General features: G+C 42.8%; 1 protein-coding gene across 1 annotated transcript in view; it reads left to right on the plus strand.

Annotated features, from left to right (window-relative positions):
* The window catches only part of celsr2 (cadherin, EGF LAG seven-pass G-type receptor 2), a 74,163-nt gene that overhangs the window by 35,446 nt on the left and 20,363 nt on the right, over positions 1–18,354 (plus strand). Inside the window, 10 exon segments of the mRNA XM_040028648.1 lie at positions 6,756–6,871; positions 6,968–7,056; positions 13,907–14,064; positions 14,484–14,647; positions 14,932–15,057; positions 16,661–16,830; positions 17,215–17,394; positions 17,478–17,591; positions 17,778–17,934; positions 18,117–18,258. Coding sequence (XP_039884582.1) covers positions 6,756–6,871; positions 6,968–7,056; positions 13,907–14,064; positions 14,484–14,647; positions 14,932–15,057; positions 16,661–16,830; positions 17,215–17,394; positions 17,478–17,591; positions 17,778–17,934; positions 18,117–18,258 — 1,416 coding nt within the window.

The raw sequence follows: 18,354 nt of genomic DNA on the forward strand, positions 1-18,354 counted from the left end.
CACAATCACTGCTCAAACATACTTTCTGTTTGGCCCGTGTGCTCTGCACAGGCGCGCAGCATGACAAGTAAATGTTAGAAGGAAGGTGACCTGAAGAAGCTATGGTTTTGGAGAGGAGCCCTGCATAACATGGGGATGCTAATCCAACTGCCAAGAGTTAGTCTGATCTTATTACAGTCAGTGTCACCGGTCACTGTGAGCTGTGAGTCAGCAGCTGTCCTATTTTAGCACAGTCTCCCTCACCAGGACAAAGACTGGGAGAGACTGGAAAATGTGTGGCAGCATTACTTAGATTTAACCACCCTTTTAAATGTGTTTTTTTATTCACAGTTCCTGGTTTTCTCTCCCTATTGTTGGAAAGAAGTCCTTGAATTCTTAGAAGAGTCAACATTTCTAAATGAAAATGTAAAATGTCATTTACATGTAGTCATGGTTTTTGCCGTCTGTTTTTGGCAAAAACTTTCTTCTAATTGCTTTGGTTGCTATTGTAATTGGAATGAAAGTGATGGCTCCTCAATCGGTACTGAAACTGTGAAAATGTGCAGCACAAACCAGAAATGGTTTGCACTCTTTGAAACATGTTAGCTGCAGTGCTGAAGCGCAGCTTTTACTTTGAGGATAAACCTTCTGAATTTACGGTCCGCATCATAGTTTATCATGCTGCACTGCCCCTCAGCTAGCAGTTAATATTTCCAGACAAAGATGCAAACTCTTTGCAACCAATTTAATTCAAGAAGAGCCACCAACTTCCAGGAACCACTCCCCATATACATGTTCTCCTAGCAACCAGCAGTTGTTACACATCCACTATGGCGCACAACTCCTGAGTTTTGCACATGTGAGAAACGTCACATGAAAAACTTCAGTAGGAGTATAATCAGAATACAACCATTTGAGTAAAGTCATCTTACCGACACATTGCAGATAAGTTGCAGACAAGTTGCTCTCATTTGCACAGACTGACTCAGATTTATTGCAACATGTTGGCAATCTGTCTGGGTTTAAAATGAAGGCAGCAATTATTTGCAAACCTTCTCATATTTGTCAGAGACTGATTGTAATTGTATGTAGACTGGTTGCCTCCCCTTGCTCGAACTGTATAATTGACTTGCAACTACCGTCAACCTCAGGGCAATCAATTGGTCAACACTATTAGTTGCAATAATTACTTGCAAACACAAAGCAACCCACTATTTTTCTATTGCTGCAAGGAAAAATATCTACTCTAGTGTGACTGAGCCATGACGCATTAGACAGGGGGATGTGTGTATCTACAATATTTTTATTGCACAAATAAGATATAAATCTAAATCAGTGAGCCTGGTGAGCTGTTGGTGAGAAGAACAAAGCAACCCATATCCATCTGTTAACGAATGTAGCATTATCTATTCATCTGTTTCATCTATATCTATTCAAATAGCAGGAACAAATATGCACATTTTCTGTCATCTAACACAAAGTTAGAACTCACAAGCAGCGTCTTTTTGTTCCTTTAAACTTTTCCCTGAATTTAACAGCGTAAGTAATGTCAGTGCTATCACTGGCACTTTCTCTTAGAGCTAGAGGCGATACCTCAAACTAAAATTAGCATTTAGCAAAAATAGGAATGATTTGAGCCCAAGGTTCACTTTATTTTTTTTTTATACAAAAAGAAAAAGCTAAGCTACAAACCTCTCATGTATATTTCATGAAGCTCTGTTAAGTTTTTCTTCTTCTAAGTTGCTGCATCTTTTCAGCTTTTATTTCCTATCACGACAGTCCTTCTGTAGATAATAACACTTATAGTTTTACCTCAGAAATGCTCTGTAGTATCTGTGAATGCATTATTTTTCCTTCCTTGTGGCATATCCTCCTTAAAGGTATTTTATCATATAGGTGCATTTTTTTGTGCAACTTTAGCAGAATTCAAAATTAAACCAGAATCTTTAAATGTGTTCTGATTATTTTAAGGAGGATCATGAAAGGGGGAGGTGCTTTAGAGGAGAGCAGATAGTGAACACATGCAAAGACAGCAGGACCTGATGTCTTTGCATGAATCCTCCGTGTTATGAAACTAAATCAATGATAAAAGCTGTCGGTTGTGTTTGATATATGTCACAACAAGTGACAACAAGTATCACCTGTGGGATGGTTTCACAGGGAGTATGTCCTGACATTGTGCTCAGCTTACAATGGCTGCTAGTGGAAATAATATCCTCCCTTTGCGCTTTCTGGACCGGTCCATGTCTTTAAGTGAAGTTCAGATGACAATCTTTTTTGATGGAGAACTGCTCAGACCAGTTTTCAAAGCCATCTGTATTTCATGTGCATGTGAGAGAAGCTGTGAAGCAGCTGCTGTGCCAATACTGAGAGCTTAAAGCAGGTGAGGTCAACAAGTGGCTGTGTTACCTGAGCCTGCACCGATTGGGTTTCTTGCAGCGCTTCTGTCATGAAAAATGGCTCAGGGTGTGTTGTTGTTCACTCACTCAGTGTGACGACTAATTTTAGGTGGCTGAGATTTCAACAATATTACGAAAAGTGTAATTGGCTCAGAGCGAATAAGATTTAAATAAAGTGCTTAAAAACTCAAGCTAAAGATTTTTGGGGACTTCTATTTTATATTAATCTTTTTAATATTGTCTGTAAGTGAAAAATAATATAGAGGTCACAGTTTATCCCATTTACTAATTCACATTAAAGTCAAAGTAGTGCTGAAAAGGATTGTAAATGATATTTGACAGAGTGAGATGGAGGCAGATGATTTGCTGTGGTGACCCCTGAAGGGAGAAGCGAGCAAAAATAATGTAAAAGTTTTTTACAGGATTAAGGAAACATCAGACATCCTTTGGTCCAAGCAGAAACTGCTGAAGCAACGGGATGTAAAGGCCTTGTAGTAGTCTGGTGGCTAGATGGTTACAGGGCTCACTTTGCTGGGAACCCTTGATCAGATTCAGCAGGTGTCTCAGAAGTGTCTCACCCCACACCCCACCTGTGAGAGGCATACAGGTTGTGGTAGGTGCTATGGGGTGAAACACCGACCCTGCAGAAGGGTTCTCATCAAGCAACTGGTCTCAGCTGCCCACCTGCTTTCTTCAGTTTTTGAAGCTTAAATGCAAACTTTCTTGAGGACATAGTAAAGCAGAAAACCACGGCTGTTGAGTTGGATGGTAAATGAGACGTGCAATACTTCAGCAAGGACCTCATTAAGCAGATATTGGTTCTCAGCTTTCTTCTGTTTCATAAGAAATAGTCTGTCCTCCCAGGACACAGTATGTCTGACCACCACAACGGTTTTTGTCGTGTCTGTATGGTGTGCGCTGTCACCCAGTGTGGTCTTCTGCTGCTTTAGCCCATCTACTTCAAGCTTCAGCGTGTTGTGCATTCTGAGATGCTCTTCTGCAGACCTGTAATGAGTAGTTATTTGAGTTACTGTTACTACTCCTATCAGCTCGACGCAGCTTGGCTATTCCTCTCTGACCTCTGGCATCAACAAGACATTTTCACCCAGAGAACTGACTCTCACTGGATATTTTCTACTTTTCAGACCATTCTCTGCAAACTCTAGAGATGGTTGTGTTTCTGAAAATCCCAGCAGATCAGCAGTTTCTGAAATACTCAGACCAGCCCATCTGGCACCAACAACCATGTAGCATAGTCATCAAAGTCTCTTAAATCCCCTTTCTTCATCCTTCTGATGCTCAGTTTGACCTTCAGCAGGTCGTCTACATTGGTAAATGCAGTCAGTTGCTGACATGTGATTGGTTGATAAGGTGTTTAGTGAACAAGTGTAAAACAAAAAAAGAAAGAAAAACATTGAGGTTATAAAACTATTAAATCGTTAAATCAGTATGTACGTGTGGGAAGATTAAACTAAAGCTCAAAAAGACTAAAGTATTTTACCCAACTCGAGCCTGTAACATCAATAAGGGGATCATTTCTTTTCCTCCTGACTTCACACGTCCTCTGTATCACAGCATGTTATCATAGCGTGACATGGTTCCCCACATAAGGGGAGTCTGGTTGTTATTTTTACTGATGGGTGCCTAATGTGACACGCAGTGATGCCCGTGGAGTCAGTATTTAGTTCTGGCTGATTACCCTCATAGTTCGGAGGGCTCAGGGGGGCATTGTAGAGCAGCCTTTTAAATCGATACGTCAAAGACGAAGGACCGCTGAAGAGCCTCCAGAGCGGAGATAATAACTCTCCTTGACATTCTCTATTTTTCACTGCATGTTTAGAAGGAGTGTGACGGCACTGTCTGTACTCGCTCCACCGTCATTATCAGCCGGAGCATCGGCATCCTCTTTTCTCTGCGGTCGTGATTATCTTATCTCTCAGTAAGCAGGTCAGTGGTGCCATGCCCTCTGGCTGCTCTTCAGCTGGAGAACACGGCACAAACAGCATCATATACAGTAGCCCCTGAATCCCTGAAGACTGGCGGGGGGGCAGCTGTTCATGTATGGATATTTGGATGTATGAATGACATCCTTGCTGTAGAGACATAGCTTAGTGGGAGGCTACAGTTTCATTTTGGTAGTGGAGGACAGCAATTTTCAAAGTCTGAGCGTGACCTTTCTCAAAGAAATATTTAATTAGCTCTTTCGAGGAAAATTTAAGCTGGATATCAATTGAGTAAAACAACCTGAAAATTCAGATGCCAGAAAGTCACACATTCTTCTCAGCTGGCAGATTTGCCCATTGTTGGTTCCCCTGTGGGGTGGATAATGAATGAATGTGGTAGTTAGCACCGGATCTAGTTTGTCATGGCACACTTTTAAATATCTCAGTGACCCATTTCCACAGGATCAGATTTACGACCACAGACTGCAGCTGACAGGTAAAGGCATGTTATTTTTAAACCACACACTTTGATCACACATAGACAAAGCGTCGTCAGCTCTTTGCACCTGGGCTGTAAACTGTGTGTCCATATGTTTTGAAAGGTGCATTAATATGCGAGGACTATCCCTCTCTCTCTCTCCTCTCTCGATGCACCATCAAGACGCAAATTTAAATCTGAACAACCAGGCTGTGGATATAGTGGCAGCTGTCTATACTACAGCATTGACTCCTTTTATGAGAAAGCTGCTGTTGTCATTACTCTGAGTTGTCGTACGGTGTGCATCTTCCTTAGTTGCAGTAGTGTTTTCCCCCCACTCTGCTGCTTTGACATTGCCCTAGTTTTCTGTCTCAGTGTTGCAGTGTGTCATTTAATGTGGCTCTGCTTCTATTCGTGGCACGCTGATTCCTTGACTGTCTGTGCTTCAAATAGTACTTTTTCCTCTCCTTTTGTTTTGTCTTGGCCTTATGCACACGATTAACCATATTATCTGTTTAATGATAGTTGTAAAAAAATGTAAACAATTCTTGAGCTCATCTTCGTGCCAGCAAGCTGCACATCACGCTGCGTTACTGGCTGTTTCCCTCCTTAGTGAAAGAAAGCAAGGTGATTCAGACGGGGTAGTATGAATCTTTTTAAATGGGTCAAACCAGACCCCTGCCCTCCTTCTTTTCTCTTTTAGCAGCAAATACAATCACGGCACCCTGCGTTGGCTTTTTCTGTTAGATGTCGTGTTGTTTGGTATCCTTATGTTTGAAGGCTGTAACAGAAAAAGCAAACAAAATTCCATGCAAACAAAATTCCTGATGACCACAATACTTTAAAAAATACAGTAATTTTTGGTTGGAGACACATTTTTTGGACTTTATTTCCATAACACATTAATGTGCATATACACTTACAGTCATGGGGAAAAGGACTGTACAAAACTAAGCACGCTTTTACTATTTCCATATGAATTACAAGCATAAGTTGGAGCCAGGTGCTGTGAATCATGCACATGATTAATTGATCATCAGCAAGTGTAAGACTTAACAGGCATCTTTATAGAGGTCTGGGATGTGTTAGCACAATGCCGAGGAGGAAGGGATATTGGTAATAATCTTAGAGAAGCAATTGTTGGTTCCCATTAATCTTCTGAAGGAGAGACCTCCCGTCCTCTTCACTCCAGCGTTACTAAAAGGAGTAGAGACCTTGTCAGTGTCACTCACCTGCCTGGCACCGCCCCTTGAGCTCACTGCGCCACCCCTCCCCTGCAGCTAAGCCAGAGACCACACCTCCGCCACATGTTACAAGACCATTTTTAAATAATAAGAAGTCCATCATTCTTAATGATAGTGGATGCCTCAACAAATTCACCTCAAAGTCAGACTGTGAAGAAACTGCAAATAAGAAACCAAGAGATACATTTCAGACTCTGCAAACCCCAGTTAAATATTAAAGTTCCTGATAGTACAGGTACAAAAAAAAACAAATGAACAGGTATGATTTGTTTAGAAGGGCTGCCAGGAAAAAACCTCTTTTCTCTGAAAGAACTTGACAGCACAGTTTAAGTTTCCAAAGCTGTGTCTGAATAAACTACAAGAGCCCTGAAAAGGATGAGCATAAACACCTCATACCAACTCTGAAGCACGGTGGTGGAAGGGTGATGATTTGAGCTTGTTTTGCAGCCCTTTCTTTGCAGGACCTTAGCACCTTGCCATCATTGAGTTTAACATGAACTCCTTTTTGAACCCAAATGTCTGCAGGTGTATGAGATGAAAATATAATTTAATACAATAACCACAATCATTGTTGTAAAGTAACAGTTAAGTTTAAGCTGTGTAGGCAAATTTTGCTAAATGCAAAGCAACAGATTTCTAACTTGAATTTTGGGGTTGAGTAAAAGAGACAGGAGATTGAAACCGGATTATACCGTGTTTTCTCTTTTTTCAGGTTTGCCACCAAAGAGCCCAATGGTTTGTTACTTTATAACGGCCGCTTCAATGAAAAGCATGACTTCATCGCAATGGAAATTATCAACGAGCAGATACAGCTCACCTTTTCCGCAGGTAGAGAAGTTCTTCATCAGGGTGGTGTTCAGAAAATACCTTTTTAATTCTCATTATCCTTGAATCTGTGCAGTCATTCACCTCGTTGTTCTCCAGGTGAAACCAAGACTACAGTTTCCCCCTACATCCTCGGAGGTATCAGCGACGGCCAGTGGCACACGGTGGAAGTTCACTACTACAACAAGGTTTGTGTGAACTCTTAATTTTGCGTCTATGGTTCAAAGCAGTGGTCCTCACACTTTCCCGGGCATAACCTTGTTTCAGAAGTTTACACTCACTTCTCACAGTTTTGTTTAATCAGTAACCAAACTAATGGATCTGAGGGGAATTTTCTTGAAAGAAAGGTAAACACATTAGCAAGCTGTCACTTAAATAAATATAATTTATTGCAAGTAAACTAACAAAATTCAAATATAAAAGAGGATTGATGGCAGGTGGAAAGGAAGAGATGGCCAGCTTTTATAGCCTGGAAGGCCCGAGTGAGCTGCACTAGCTCACATATCAGTTAATCATTAAGAGTAGGCCAGTACTCTCATGCAGATAGCAGGAGGAACGTCACAAAACCATAGAGAAAATACACTATTCCATTTTTTTCCACTCAAATCGCTCATTCAACTTAGTTTCACTCATGATTTTTTCCCCCTAATCATCCACACCAACCCTGCAGAGGCTCACTGCCCAACTGTGCTTGTCTATGTCCAAAAGTGCTTACTTGCCAGGATCAGGACAAACGAATTAACACATTTGTTTTGTTTAAAATGTGCCAAAATAGTTAAGCCCTTTCTTTTTGACTCGGATTTTTCTTGTGTAAAATTATTTACTTTAGACATTAAATATTTGAAATGGCTTCGGTTAAACATGAAAAGCAGTGACCCGTTGGGGTCGGTCACTCTAAATTTATGCTGTGCATCGAAACCCAGCTCAGCCGTTTTCACACTTCAGCTCCAGACAATGCTGAGAGGTTCAGGTCAGGACATCATCTGACATCCTTTATCATATGTAGACCACAGCATGAGGTTGTTGCCTGGTTATGTTATGTGGTCAAGTGATGTGTGTATAATTCACCTTCAAGGTTAAGGAACATTTAGCATATGTTCTGACTGAGTCAGACAAATATACCCCCCATGTTTAGAAAAGTACAGTGCTGCAGTGTATATTCAAAAACTGCTTTTCAGAATACAAAAACATCATTAAGCATTGTAACTAGACTTTCTATTTGATGCCCCCTTTGTAAAAGCAAAGGTCTCTTGGGTTTGTTCAGTTAGCACTCGAGTGCAAAAACCTAAATCAGTCACTGAAACAGGAAAAGGTGGAAATCGGTGCTTTCTTGTGTTTGATCTTCTTTTCTCTTACACTTCTCTCACACAAACTCATGATCTCGTAAAGATAAGAACAAGATGAAGTAAACATTCATAAAACCATTAAGGAAAACTGGAAGGAGCTCGGGGATAGGAAAGTATATACCAGGTGGTTAAATCCAGCCAGGCTGAGTTAGTGATGACATCTGGAGAGAAATCCTGATACTCTGCAGTTGACAGACTGCAGTGCTCCAGCATTGCTGGCAGCAGCGATAACTGGCAGCTGACGCTCTTCCTCAGCGCCCTTCAGGGCGTTCATAGAGGGCTGACTGTAGTGGATGTAAACCGGTTTGCAGACAGGAAGCTGTGAGCTGTGTAAGTTGGCTGTTCTGCCACGGCGTCAGACTAAAGAGTCGTTGCTGACAGGCTGATGATCTGGAAGAGAGCCAGCATGCCAAGCAGACACTGATGGAGGGAGAGAGACAGACGAGAGAGGAGGGGCAGTGAATGAATGAGTGGGGAGGCCCGTGTTTTTTCCAGACATGCTCAGATTGGGCCTAATATGTCTGACTGGTACATTTCTCTGTAAGAATCTCACAACAACTCAATCAGTGGAGGAACTTATGGAGCTGTTGTGTCAGTACTTTCCCACCCAGGACCAACAACGCAGGATGTCACATTTTAGTCTATTGAGGAAGTCACTTTGCATCATAAAGATGTTGCCAGGCAACACCCCCGCAGTGCATATCTTCTATTCAATGCGTATAATAACACGGCCATGTTAGATTTTAGCCAGTTGTACTGATAAAAGGGGGGGGGGGGGGGGGGGGGGGGGGCACATCTTGTTAACTTTTGGATGGAAACTTGCTGATTCTTCGCCTACAAACATTTTTTTCTCATTAATCAAATCGATAACAAAAACTCCCAACAGCTCTGATTCTTTTTTTAAATTCTCTTACCTTTGAAATCTGTTATCTGATTCAGGTAGCATCATGTGGATTTTTGCGTGAACAGCAGCATGTTTCTAACAGCTACAAATGGAGACTGTAGATATTTGATATGTATGAGAAAAAAATGCTCTCCTGATTTTAAATGCACCTCCAGGTAGCTAGAGATGAATTGTTGGGATGTAGACTGGAGTATGAAATTAAGTTTGAGTTTAAATTACATACACTGCTACAATAATGCTTTCCAATGATGAGGTCAATGTATCAAAGCAGTCCATGAGATTCAAAAGCTCAGGGGGCTCTAAATGCGCTGCCTCAGACTGTTTTTTCTACTCTTGGCTCTGTATGATGTCAGTAAGGGTAGAAATTCCCAATACAGCCAACTGAAGCCTTATTTATACTTCTGAGTGAAACAGACATCATAAGCTATGACTTAACTGGAAACTCTTTTAACCCTACACCCGATCCTTTCGCGTAACCTGACGTGGATGTAGAGAAATTTTGCTATGCGTAGAGTCGGCGCGGTCCGCAACACCTGAGTGGCGTGGAAGGTTATGGGATAGGGTTAAAAGGGTTTCCGGTTAGATTGTCACTACTACAGTGTAGCTTTCCCACAGAAGTCTAAATCATGCTTTAAGCACATGGCTCTGGCTGTGGATGTGGAAGCTCCACCCACCTGCTGCTGTTTGAACTTTATGTTTATGAGGGGCAGCCAATCAGAAGAAAGCTGGCTTACAGGGAGGGTGGCCTTAAAGGGAAGTAGTTAAAACAACTTAAACAAATAATGAACATTGAACTCATTGAGCTGTATGTGTTCGGCACAGTGGCCACTTCATTAAGGAGAAGAGTAATCCTGCCATCATTAAGGTTGTTCAGTGTGTTCATTCAACAACTCTATGATGATTTCAAGGCTGTAGTTTGTGGTGCACCTCTTTGAGGTGTTGTTCTCATTTTCCCACCTTGTTTATAACAATGAATGTAAACCACATAATATCAAACTAACGCAGAGCAGACTTCTCTGTTTGGCAGCTGAGAATATTCATTGCACTGAAAGCCTCATATTTTCAGGGGCTGAATATCCCAGAAGTGTGCAGGATTCAGCTCAGGCTCTAGCTGAACTAATCTTCTCATATTCCACATCCTGTGAGTCGCTGAGGTAGAAACATGGCTCCTCCCTCAGGAGGTATCCCACGGTGGCCCTCTCTGACCCGTCCCTGTCCACGGGGGGGTGGGGCAGGGTGAGTGAGGGAGGAAGGGGGGGGGGCATTTTTAGATTGAAATGTGGCTTTCAGGACGGCGGGGGACTGTGGAGAATGGCAATGACCGCTGCCTTTGTGTTTGCCTCTGCTTCCTTTGGGACCATGGGCAGTGAATGATGCTGCCCCGGGGAAGGTGCCCCTCTCTCTCTTGCCCGGCGAGGACAGAAAGGCAGAGCAGGAGAGGAGCGAAAGGAGTGTAAAGAAAGGCAAAGTGAAGTATTGACTCGGGCTTTGAACGAGGACGCCGCGCTTCAGGGCCAACCCCTCTTGTTGCTATGGTTTTACTAGTCAATCTTAGATCCCATATTTGTGTTGCTCGCTGCCAGGCTCCTCCTGCGCCACCCCTGTCACCCTCTATGACAGGGAACTCATATTCCCATAATCCCCTGTAGCGGCTGGTGAGAGCAGCGTTTTGAGCGGCGCAGAGCAAATATGTGCGCTCCGATCAGCTCTGACAGGACGTGTTTTGTGCGGCAGAAAAACGCGCTGACAGACAGTCATTATTGGAGAGTCAATAGCCGTGACTGATGACAGCAGAGGTCAGTGAAAGGAGCGTCCAAGCTGGAGCGCTGCCTGTTTCAGAGCTTTCACAGCGAAGGGAAAACCGTGGAAAAGAGCATGTCGGGTGATTTCACCTTTGGCAATTCAGACAACATGTTTGCTTGTTTCATCATCAACAAATTTGTAACAAATTGGTCTCAAGGAGGAAAAACTGCAAAGCAAAAGCCACCATCAGACTCTCCTTTTTCCATTCACCGCTGAGCGTATTGTGACTTCCTGTGGGAAAGGTGCTCAATAACAGGGCCCGTTGTGCTTTTCTGGGCTTTGCTGGAAATAACACTTTCAGGACATGCACAAAATGGATTCATCTTCATATTTGACTCTGTAGGTTTCAAGCGAGTCAGTCTGGAGGATAGATGGGCATTTGTGGCGACGGTCGTTCCAGCAAAATAATTAGTGCACCCATGATGAATCTGAATGAGCTGTGTGCTGTCAGGGCCAGACATAATGGCCTAAGCATCCTTTCTGACAGTTCTCACCATTTATCGCCTCAGTTTGAGCCCCTGTGAGGTCTGCAGATCTGTTCATGCAGTTAGGTACCCTGCATTTTAAATTATATTCAAGTGTTTTATGCATCTTTTTTGATGTATGTGCAGGTTTATGCTTTTCTTTCAGAATCAGAAAAGATATTTTTCTATTGCACAAAGCTTTGGACTATTTCATCTCCACAGCTACAGCACCAAGATTAAATAATACAATATATTACAAATGTTCCCTAATAATACAAATAGGTCTAATAATAATTTAAGAAAGATAATCTACTATAAAGAAGTTGTTTCTGACTCACTCTCAAAACCTCCTGAAGAAGCCTTCATGTTCAAAAAGACAGCAGCACTTTAGATTTCTTTAATAAACTTGAGTGTGCTCAGTCCCTCCGGTGGATCTTCCACAGCTGGAAGCAGAAAGGCTTAAAGGGATAATCTGGGAATTTTTGTGTCTCAGATTGAGGTGCGGGTACCCCCGGGGGCACTCTGGTGTACTGCTATGAGTTCTTTTGTAGCAAAAACAGCATTGAAGTGTTTTTCAGTTACTGGTTTGTTTAATAAATCAGACACTGATGGTGCACTGCTGTTTTCATGTACCCATACGTATTTTTTCACCCTTTTTATTCAAAGTGGAATACGGTTCTGAAAAACAAACCACTACTGTAAAAGCATTTCTATGATCTTTGTGTTTTTGAATACTTTGACTTCTTTGCAAAAGTCCTGATGTTTATGAGTCAACGTAGATTGCATGAGTTCAGTGCAGAGTCTACTGCTAACTCATAGAAAAACCTCATGTTTAATCTTTTCTGCATTATATAGCATTATAGCAGTAAGCCCTCTCCTGCCCACTATTGTTTTACCACCTTTTCTATAAACCATCCTTTCTGTATGTTTTGAGCTTCTGAAGAGTCGTTAGCGATTAACTTGGATCAAAACCTGAAAACCCACCTACGTGATCCTCTTTGCATTGTGAAGCATTTCAGGTGAGGTCTTGTGAAAAGACCAATTATACAGCCAGATATGTTATTGGGTTATTATTGGTGCTGTTCATATCACCAGCACTGTGCACACTGCAATCACAAGACACAAAAGGGAAAATTTAACTAACTGTCGCCTCTCTGTTACAGATTTAATGCAATCCGCTCGATGAAAATCATGTGAGATGAGTTAAATTGCTGCTGTGCCTTCAGCTAAAATTATCTGTCATTACTTCATACTTTCTATACTGTTTTTTTTTCTTAATAGTCTTGCTAGGATTGAGCTGCTGAAAATCTGCAGCATATCTCTAGCTGGGTGTCTTTCATCAGAGCTTTTAAATTAAGAGATCAGACGTCAGTGACAAAGGAAGTCATAACAGTCAGGAAATTATCATTCCTGAGGCTCATCCAGAGGGGATGTGTTTTAATTTAACCTCATGGAGGAATCCGTTTTTCAGACAGCGAAAACAGAAACCTAATGTGTGTTTCGAAGCCATCAACAATGAGCCAGTTTTTCTTACTATCGCTGCACATGAGACTAGATAATTCCTGCTAAATCCTGTCTGACCAGCTGACGGCTCAGCGGCCCGTCCTCGCCTGCAGACGGCCAAACTGAACTGGTCAGCTGTGCGTGAGGGTGGTCACTGCTCTGCTCTCAGCTCGTGACACCAGCTTGAACCTACACTTAGGGTTATTAGGAGCTTGACGTGACCCCGGAGAAACCGGGCGGTTTGAAAAGAGGTCGCAACCTTTATTGACAGCATCATAATTCTCTCTCTCCAGCCCTCCTCCTCCTTTTCTTACTCCCCCCCCCTATTGATTTCTCAGACAATGAAAAGATCCTTTGTCGACCGGGCGATGTCCTGCGGAGAGCAAGCCCATCTCCCGCATGTGTGTGTGCATGCATGCGTGCATGTGTGTTTGCTTGCCAGCCGTTGCCTTTACCTCGAGCTGCTATGATCTGAATTATTAAAATGCTCGACGGCAGCGAGCTGATGCTGAACGGGAACTGAACTGAGTGCAATGCCAAAGATCATTTATTTGCCTGTTGTTTTCCACTTTCAAAGCTTGAATCTTTAATCTGGCTCATAAAGCTACAAACAGCTTAGCTCCGGATGAGACACGCAGAACTTTTTGTTCTGTTTTATTCATCTTTTAGCAAATGGAGCACAATAATGAAGTATTTTCATAATAACACATTTCTGAGGCTATTTATGAATGCTGAGTGATCAAAAATACCTCAACCTATCAAAAATAGCAACATGGTAATACTGTTTTTTTCCTTTTCTGTGGTTCATGATTTTGTCGGTAATTCTCATTTATATCTGACATGCAATACAAAAATGGCAAAATTCCAAATCCCTGTGAACATGGATGAAAATGTGAAATTCTTAGTTAAATCCTCAGTTGGCAAGATAGGAGAAAAACCAGAAGCAGCAATTTTCGGTGCTCCCCGCCTTATGGAGAAAGTGCCCCTTAATTTATCACGAGTTTGTTTCGTTCTACAGCCAATCTTAAACCAGGCCGGCCTCCCGCAGGGCCCCTCAGACCAGAAGGTCGTCATAGTGACGGTGGACAACTGCGACACCTCTGTGGCCCTGAGGTTTGGGCACATGATTGGAAACTACACGTGCTCTGCTCAGGGCAGCCAATCAGGGTCCAAAAAGTAAGTTTGCAACAGGTACACCAGAGAAAAGAGCTGTTCTGTTGAGATCGAGAGATAAACCGTAACTAACCCTCTTTTCCTTTGCTTTGTGTAGTCTCTCTTTACTTCTGTATTGATCTCAGCCATTTACTTTATTACTGTCTTTGCCTTCACCTCAGTAGTTCGAGTAAACTTGTTTTGAAATGAGGTTCCACATCTGCGGGGTGTTAGCTAAGCTTTGGTTTCTCCATTTACTGCAATGTATATCCTTTTTTTTCCTTTTTTATCTCCCAAGGGAAAATAACACAGCAAGACCGTGCCTGTAATAAATATTTCACCACCTCTCTCCCCATACCCCCCACATTACTGTTGATGATGTGTTTTGGTTTAGGCAGAGTGATGCTCTGGGTGCATGTATGTTCACGGTTCTGTGTCGTCAGGTCTCTGGATCTGACGGGCCCCTTGCTCCTCGGAGGAGTCCCTAAACTCCCAGAAGATTTTCCTGTTCGTAATCAGCAGTTTGTGGGCTGCATGAAGAACCTGCGTATCGACAACCAGCACATAGACATGGCCAGCTTCATCGCTAACAATGGCACTCTGCCAGGTATGCATTGTTTTTAAGCTCGCTGTCCTTTAGTTCAGCTCTTAAACCTGGCTAAGCTTTGCAGTCAAACAGTGCACACTGTTAGATCAGCCAAGTGAGGAAAAGCTGGCAGAGGAAACAGCAGTGACTATAATGAGAGCAGCGGGGAAGGTAGAGTCAGTGGGAAATGATTGTTGTACCTGCTATGAATAGTTTATTACCATCTGACTCTTTTCTACTGATGAAATAATGAGCTAGGACAGATCAAACGCGTGGATTACCCTCTTATTTTCCTGCCCTTCAAGGATGCTCTGCCAAGAGACACTTCTGCAACAATAACCCGTGCCTGAATGGAGGAACCTGTGTGAACCTGTGGGGCTCCTTCAGCTGTGATTGCCCACTTGGGTTTGGTGGACGAAACTGCGAAAGAGGTGAGTGAGTCAAGTGGAAAAGAGCGAGGCATCAGGGAGGGGGAGACACTCAGACATAAGATAATAGTAGATATGAATTTGTCTGCAGCTGTGATGGAGGTCTGTGAACTTGTAGGTGAGTGTGGAGGCGGCAGCTAATGCCTGAAAAAGCCAACAAACAAAGAAAAAAGCCTGAGCAGTCTGGAGTGTTTTACTGCACACTGATGGCTGCTTTCTGGGTGAAGTGATCTCATTACAGCAGCTTAAACGCCCGATTTAGGACCGAACTTTAAATGTAATCTGCTTGATGTTGAATTTTCTCTGGTTTACATGATGTTGAACCAGTTTAATACTAATGTTTTTTAACCTTTGAAGATATATACAGTATGTAGCTTATATTTCTGTCCAGCGTCTCTTTATGTTTCACTCGATCTCCTGCAGCTGTCGTCTGCGCTGATTTATGGTTTAAAGGAATTTGAGAAGAGACAGCCGAAGAGAAACGAGCTTTAGAAGAGATGGCAGGAAAAAAAAAAGTTCAAAAAGCACCTTTGTTTTAACAAGAAGTTGGGTGGGGTTATTTATTGGTGTGTTTCTTTCATGCAGAACAAGTGAGGATTGCAAGTTCCTGAGTTGTGCTGACAGGTGTGCTGTGAAGAACAGACACATGTGAAGGATAAGTGAGGATGAGAGTGTGGAAGTGGGGCAGACTTTAGTGTAATAATGTGAAATTTCAGCATACTTTAAATAAAGGAGTTTTTAGTGCCTTGAGGTTTGTGAAGCTATCCGTCACTTTCACCCTTCAGCAAATTGCGTTTTTCATTATTCTCTGACATTATTCTCTGACATTTACCAGACAAAATCAATAGAAAAATATATTTCTTAGCTTTCAGCTCGATGCACAAAATATGGATTCATAAATGACGACTGCCAAAGGTAACCAGGTGTTCAATGAAGGTTTTTTTTTATATTACTTTGAATCTAAATGATTGAAATCTAACTGGAGATTCTCTCTCTGTATCTCACTCATGCAGCCACAGTGTGTCAGGTTTATTTGTCATCGATAATCAATCCTCAGGGCCTGGGTGACTCAGGTGCTTTACTTCACTTCACGCAGAGACAGCTTAATGACGAGGAAACTGCTCCACATAAAGCAGAGTGTCCTTCTGTGTCACTTTTCTCAGTGTCTTAAGGGACCGAAGAAACTTCTCATTCAGTGCATGTTGGAATTTGAAATGAAAAAAAGAAAATGATCAAAAAAGCAAAAAATGTAATCAGAGTTGAAAAGAGATAACTTCAGAGTCATCTTATCTGTTCTATGGAAGCATTTCTAGAATTTCTAAAAAGCTGCACTTCAGAAAGCAGATCTGTAGATTAAGGTCTCTTACGTCTCTTTTCTTACCTCAAAGAGTGACGGTTGTTCAGTCAGTTTTGGCTAAAATCTGAAGAAAAGCTGCAGAGAGCTTCCTTTCTGACAGTAATGGCTCCCTCTGTCAGCTACTGTGAAATTCTCCCTCCTCATTTTCAGCATCACCCCTTCTGCCTTTCAGCCACTCGCTCTCTTTACCATGAAGTATGTCATGTGATTTTTGTCATCCGTTTTCGTCTCTGCCCTCTTTTTCTGTAGTTATGCCCAACCCACTGCGTTTCCTGGGTAACAGCCTGTTGCAGTGGAATAACCTCGCCACGGTGGCGGCCTCCGTCCCCTGGCATGTGGAGCTCATGTTCCGCACACGCCAAGCCAGCAGCACGCTGCTTCACATCTCCTCTGGCCTGCAGCACAACCTCACACTGCAGGTGAGAGCCACATATCCGAAACGCGCTTCCTGTCAGGACCGAAGCAGATATGCGATTTAATAGGAGCGGAGGAGCTGGGGTGATGATGGGTTGCAAAGAAGCTTGCAGTCTCTGATGTTAAGAGAAAACATGTCCCAAAACACGGGACATTTTCAACTTTATTCTAACTTTAGTTCTGTTTTTTTGAGCTTGTCTCGACTGGCGCCTCTTTGATGTTACATAACTCAGTCTATTTCCAGCCCTGCACACCTATGATGTGCTGCAACACAAGGGATGATCTTTTGAACTGGAGGCTGTTCAAAGGTTGTTATCTTCTGCAGTGCAGTTTCTTTGCGGTCAGTTTTTCATCCTGTGTCCGTCTCCTTCCTGCTGTCGTCTTTGTAGCTGCGTGGTGGGAGTGTGTTGATGGGGCTGCACAGGGGGGAAGACTCCACTCTCTCCCGTGTGGAGGAGGTGCTGGTGAACGACGGAGACTGGCATCATCTGCAGCTGGATATCAGCATAACAGGGGGAGCGGCAAGCTACCATAAGGCTGTTTTATCTTTAGATCACGGACTCTACCTGGTGAGTTATTAAATTCTAGCTGCGATTATAAATGAAACTCTTGTAGCTTTTAGCCATGAAGTCACTGCCGTGTTCCTTTTCAGGCCAGCATGGATGTGGATGGAAAGCTGCAGGACTCCAAATTGAAGACTGTGAGCGTAGGTGGTTTGGCAAAGCCTGATGGGAAAATTCAGCATGGCTTCCGCGGCTGCATACAGGTTTGTCCTCTCTGTAGACCACATTCATGTCTGCGTTTGTGATCGTGAAGGCGAGCAGTTCAGTTTGATGTTTTAAAGTTTTGGTTCAAATTAAGCTTTATTTGAATTTGTCTGAACAGCTGTTTGTGTAGTTTAAAGACATCGTGCTTCACGCCTTTGCTTGCATGTATGATTGTTTCCCTGCAGGGTCTGCGTGTTGGCGGGGCTGTGAGTCTCTCTCAGGCGAGGAAAGTGAACGTGGAGCAGGGCTGCAGCGTGCCCGATCCCTGCAGCTCCAATCCCTGTCCGTCGAACAGCTACTGCAGCGACGACTGGGACAGCCACTCTTGCAAGTGCATCAATGGTCAGTCTCGTCACATGATCACAAACCCACGAACGTAACATGTTTTTGCCTTTTTATCATTCTGTTTCTGTCTTTCATCTTTAGTTCAAATGAATAATCATTTTTTTAAATTGTTGTTTATTGTTTTTACCACCAGCGACTGCAATTTACTGAAAGTCCCCACCTGCTTTATTTTTTTGCAGGTTATTATGGCTCCAACTGCACTGACGTGTGCTCGCTGAACCCCTGTGAACACGAGTCAGCGTGCACCAGGAAGCCGAGCTCCTCTCGGGGTTACACCTGTGACTGTCCCAACAACTACTTTGGCAATTACTGCGAGAAAAAGTATAGCCTTCCACATTTATGTAAAACACTGCAGGGCTGGTTTTAACTCAGCTAAATCCACCTGGCCGGGTTTAAATCCAACCTTTTGCTGTGTGT

This window comes from Simochromis diagramma, unplaced genomic scaffold (assembly GCF_900408965.1).
Source record: "Simochromis diagramma unplaced genomic scaffold, fSimDia1.1 OVJJ01000483.1, whole genome shotgun sequence".
Classification (NCBI taxonomy): Eukaryota; Metazoa; Chordata; class Actinopteri; order Cichliformes; family Cichlidae; genus Simochromis; species Simochromis diagramma.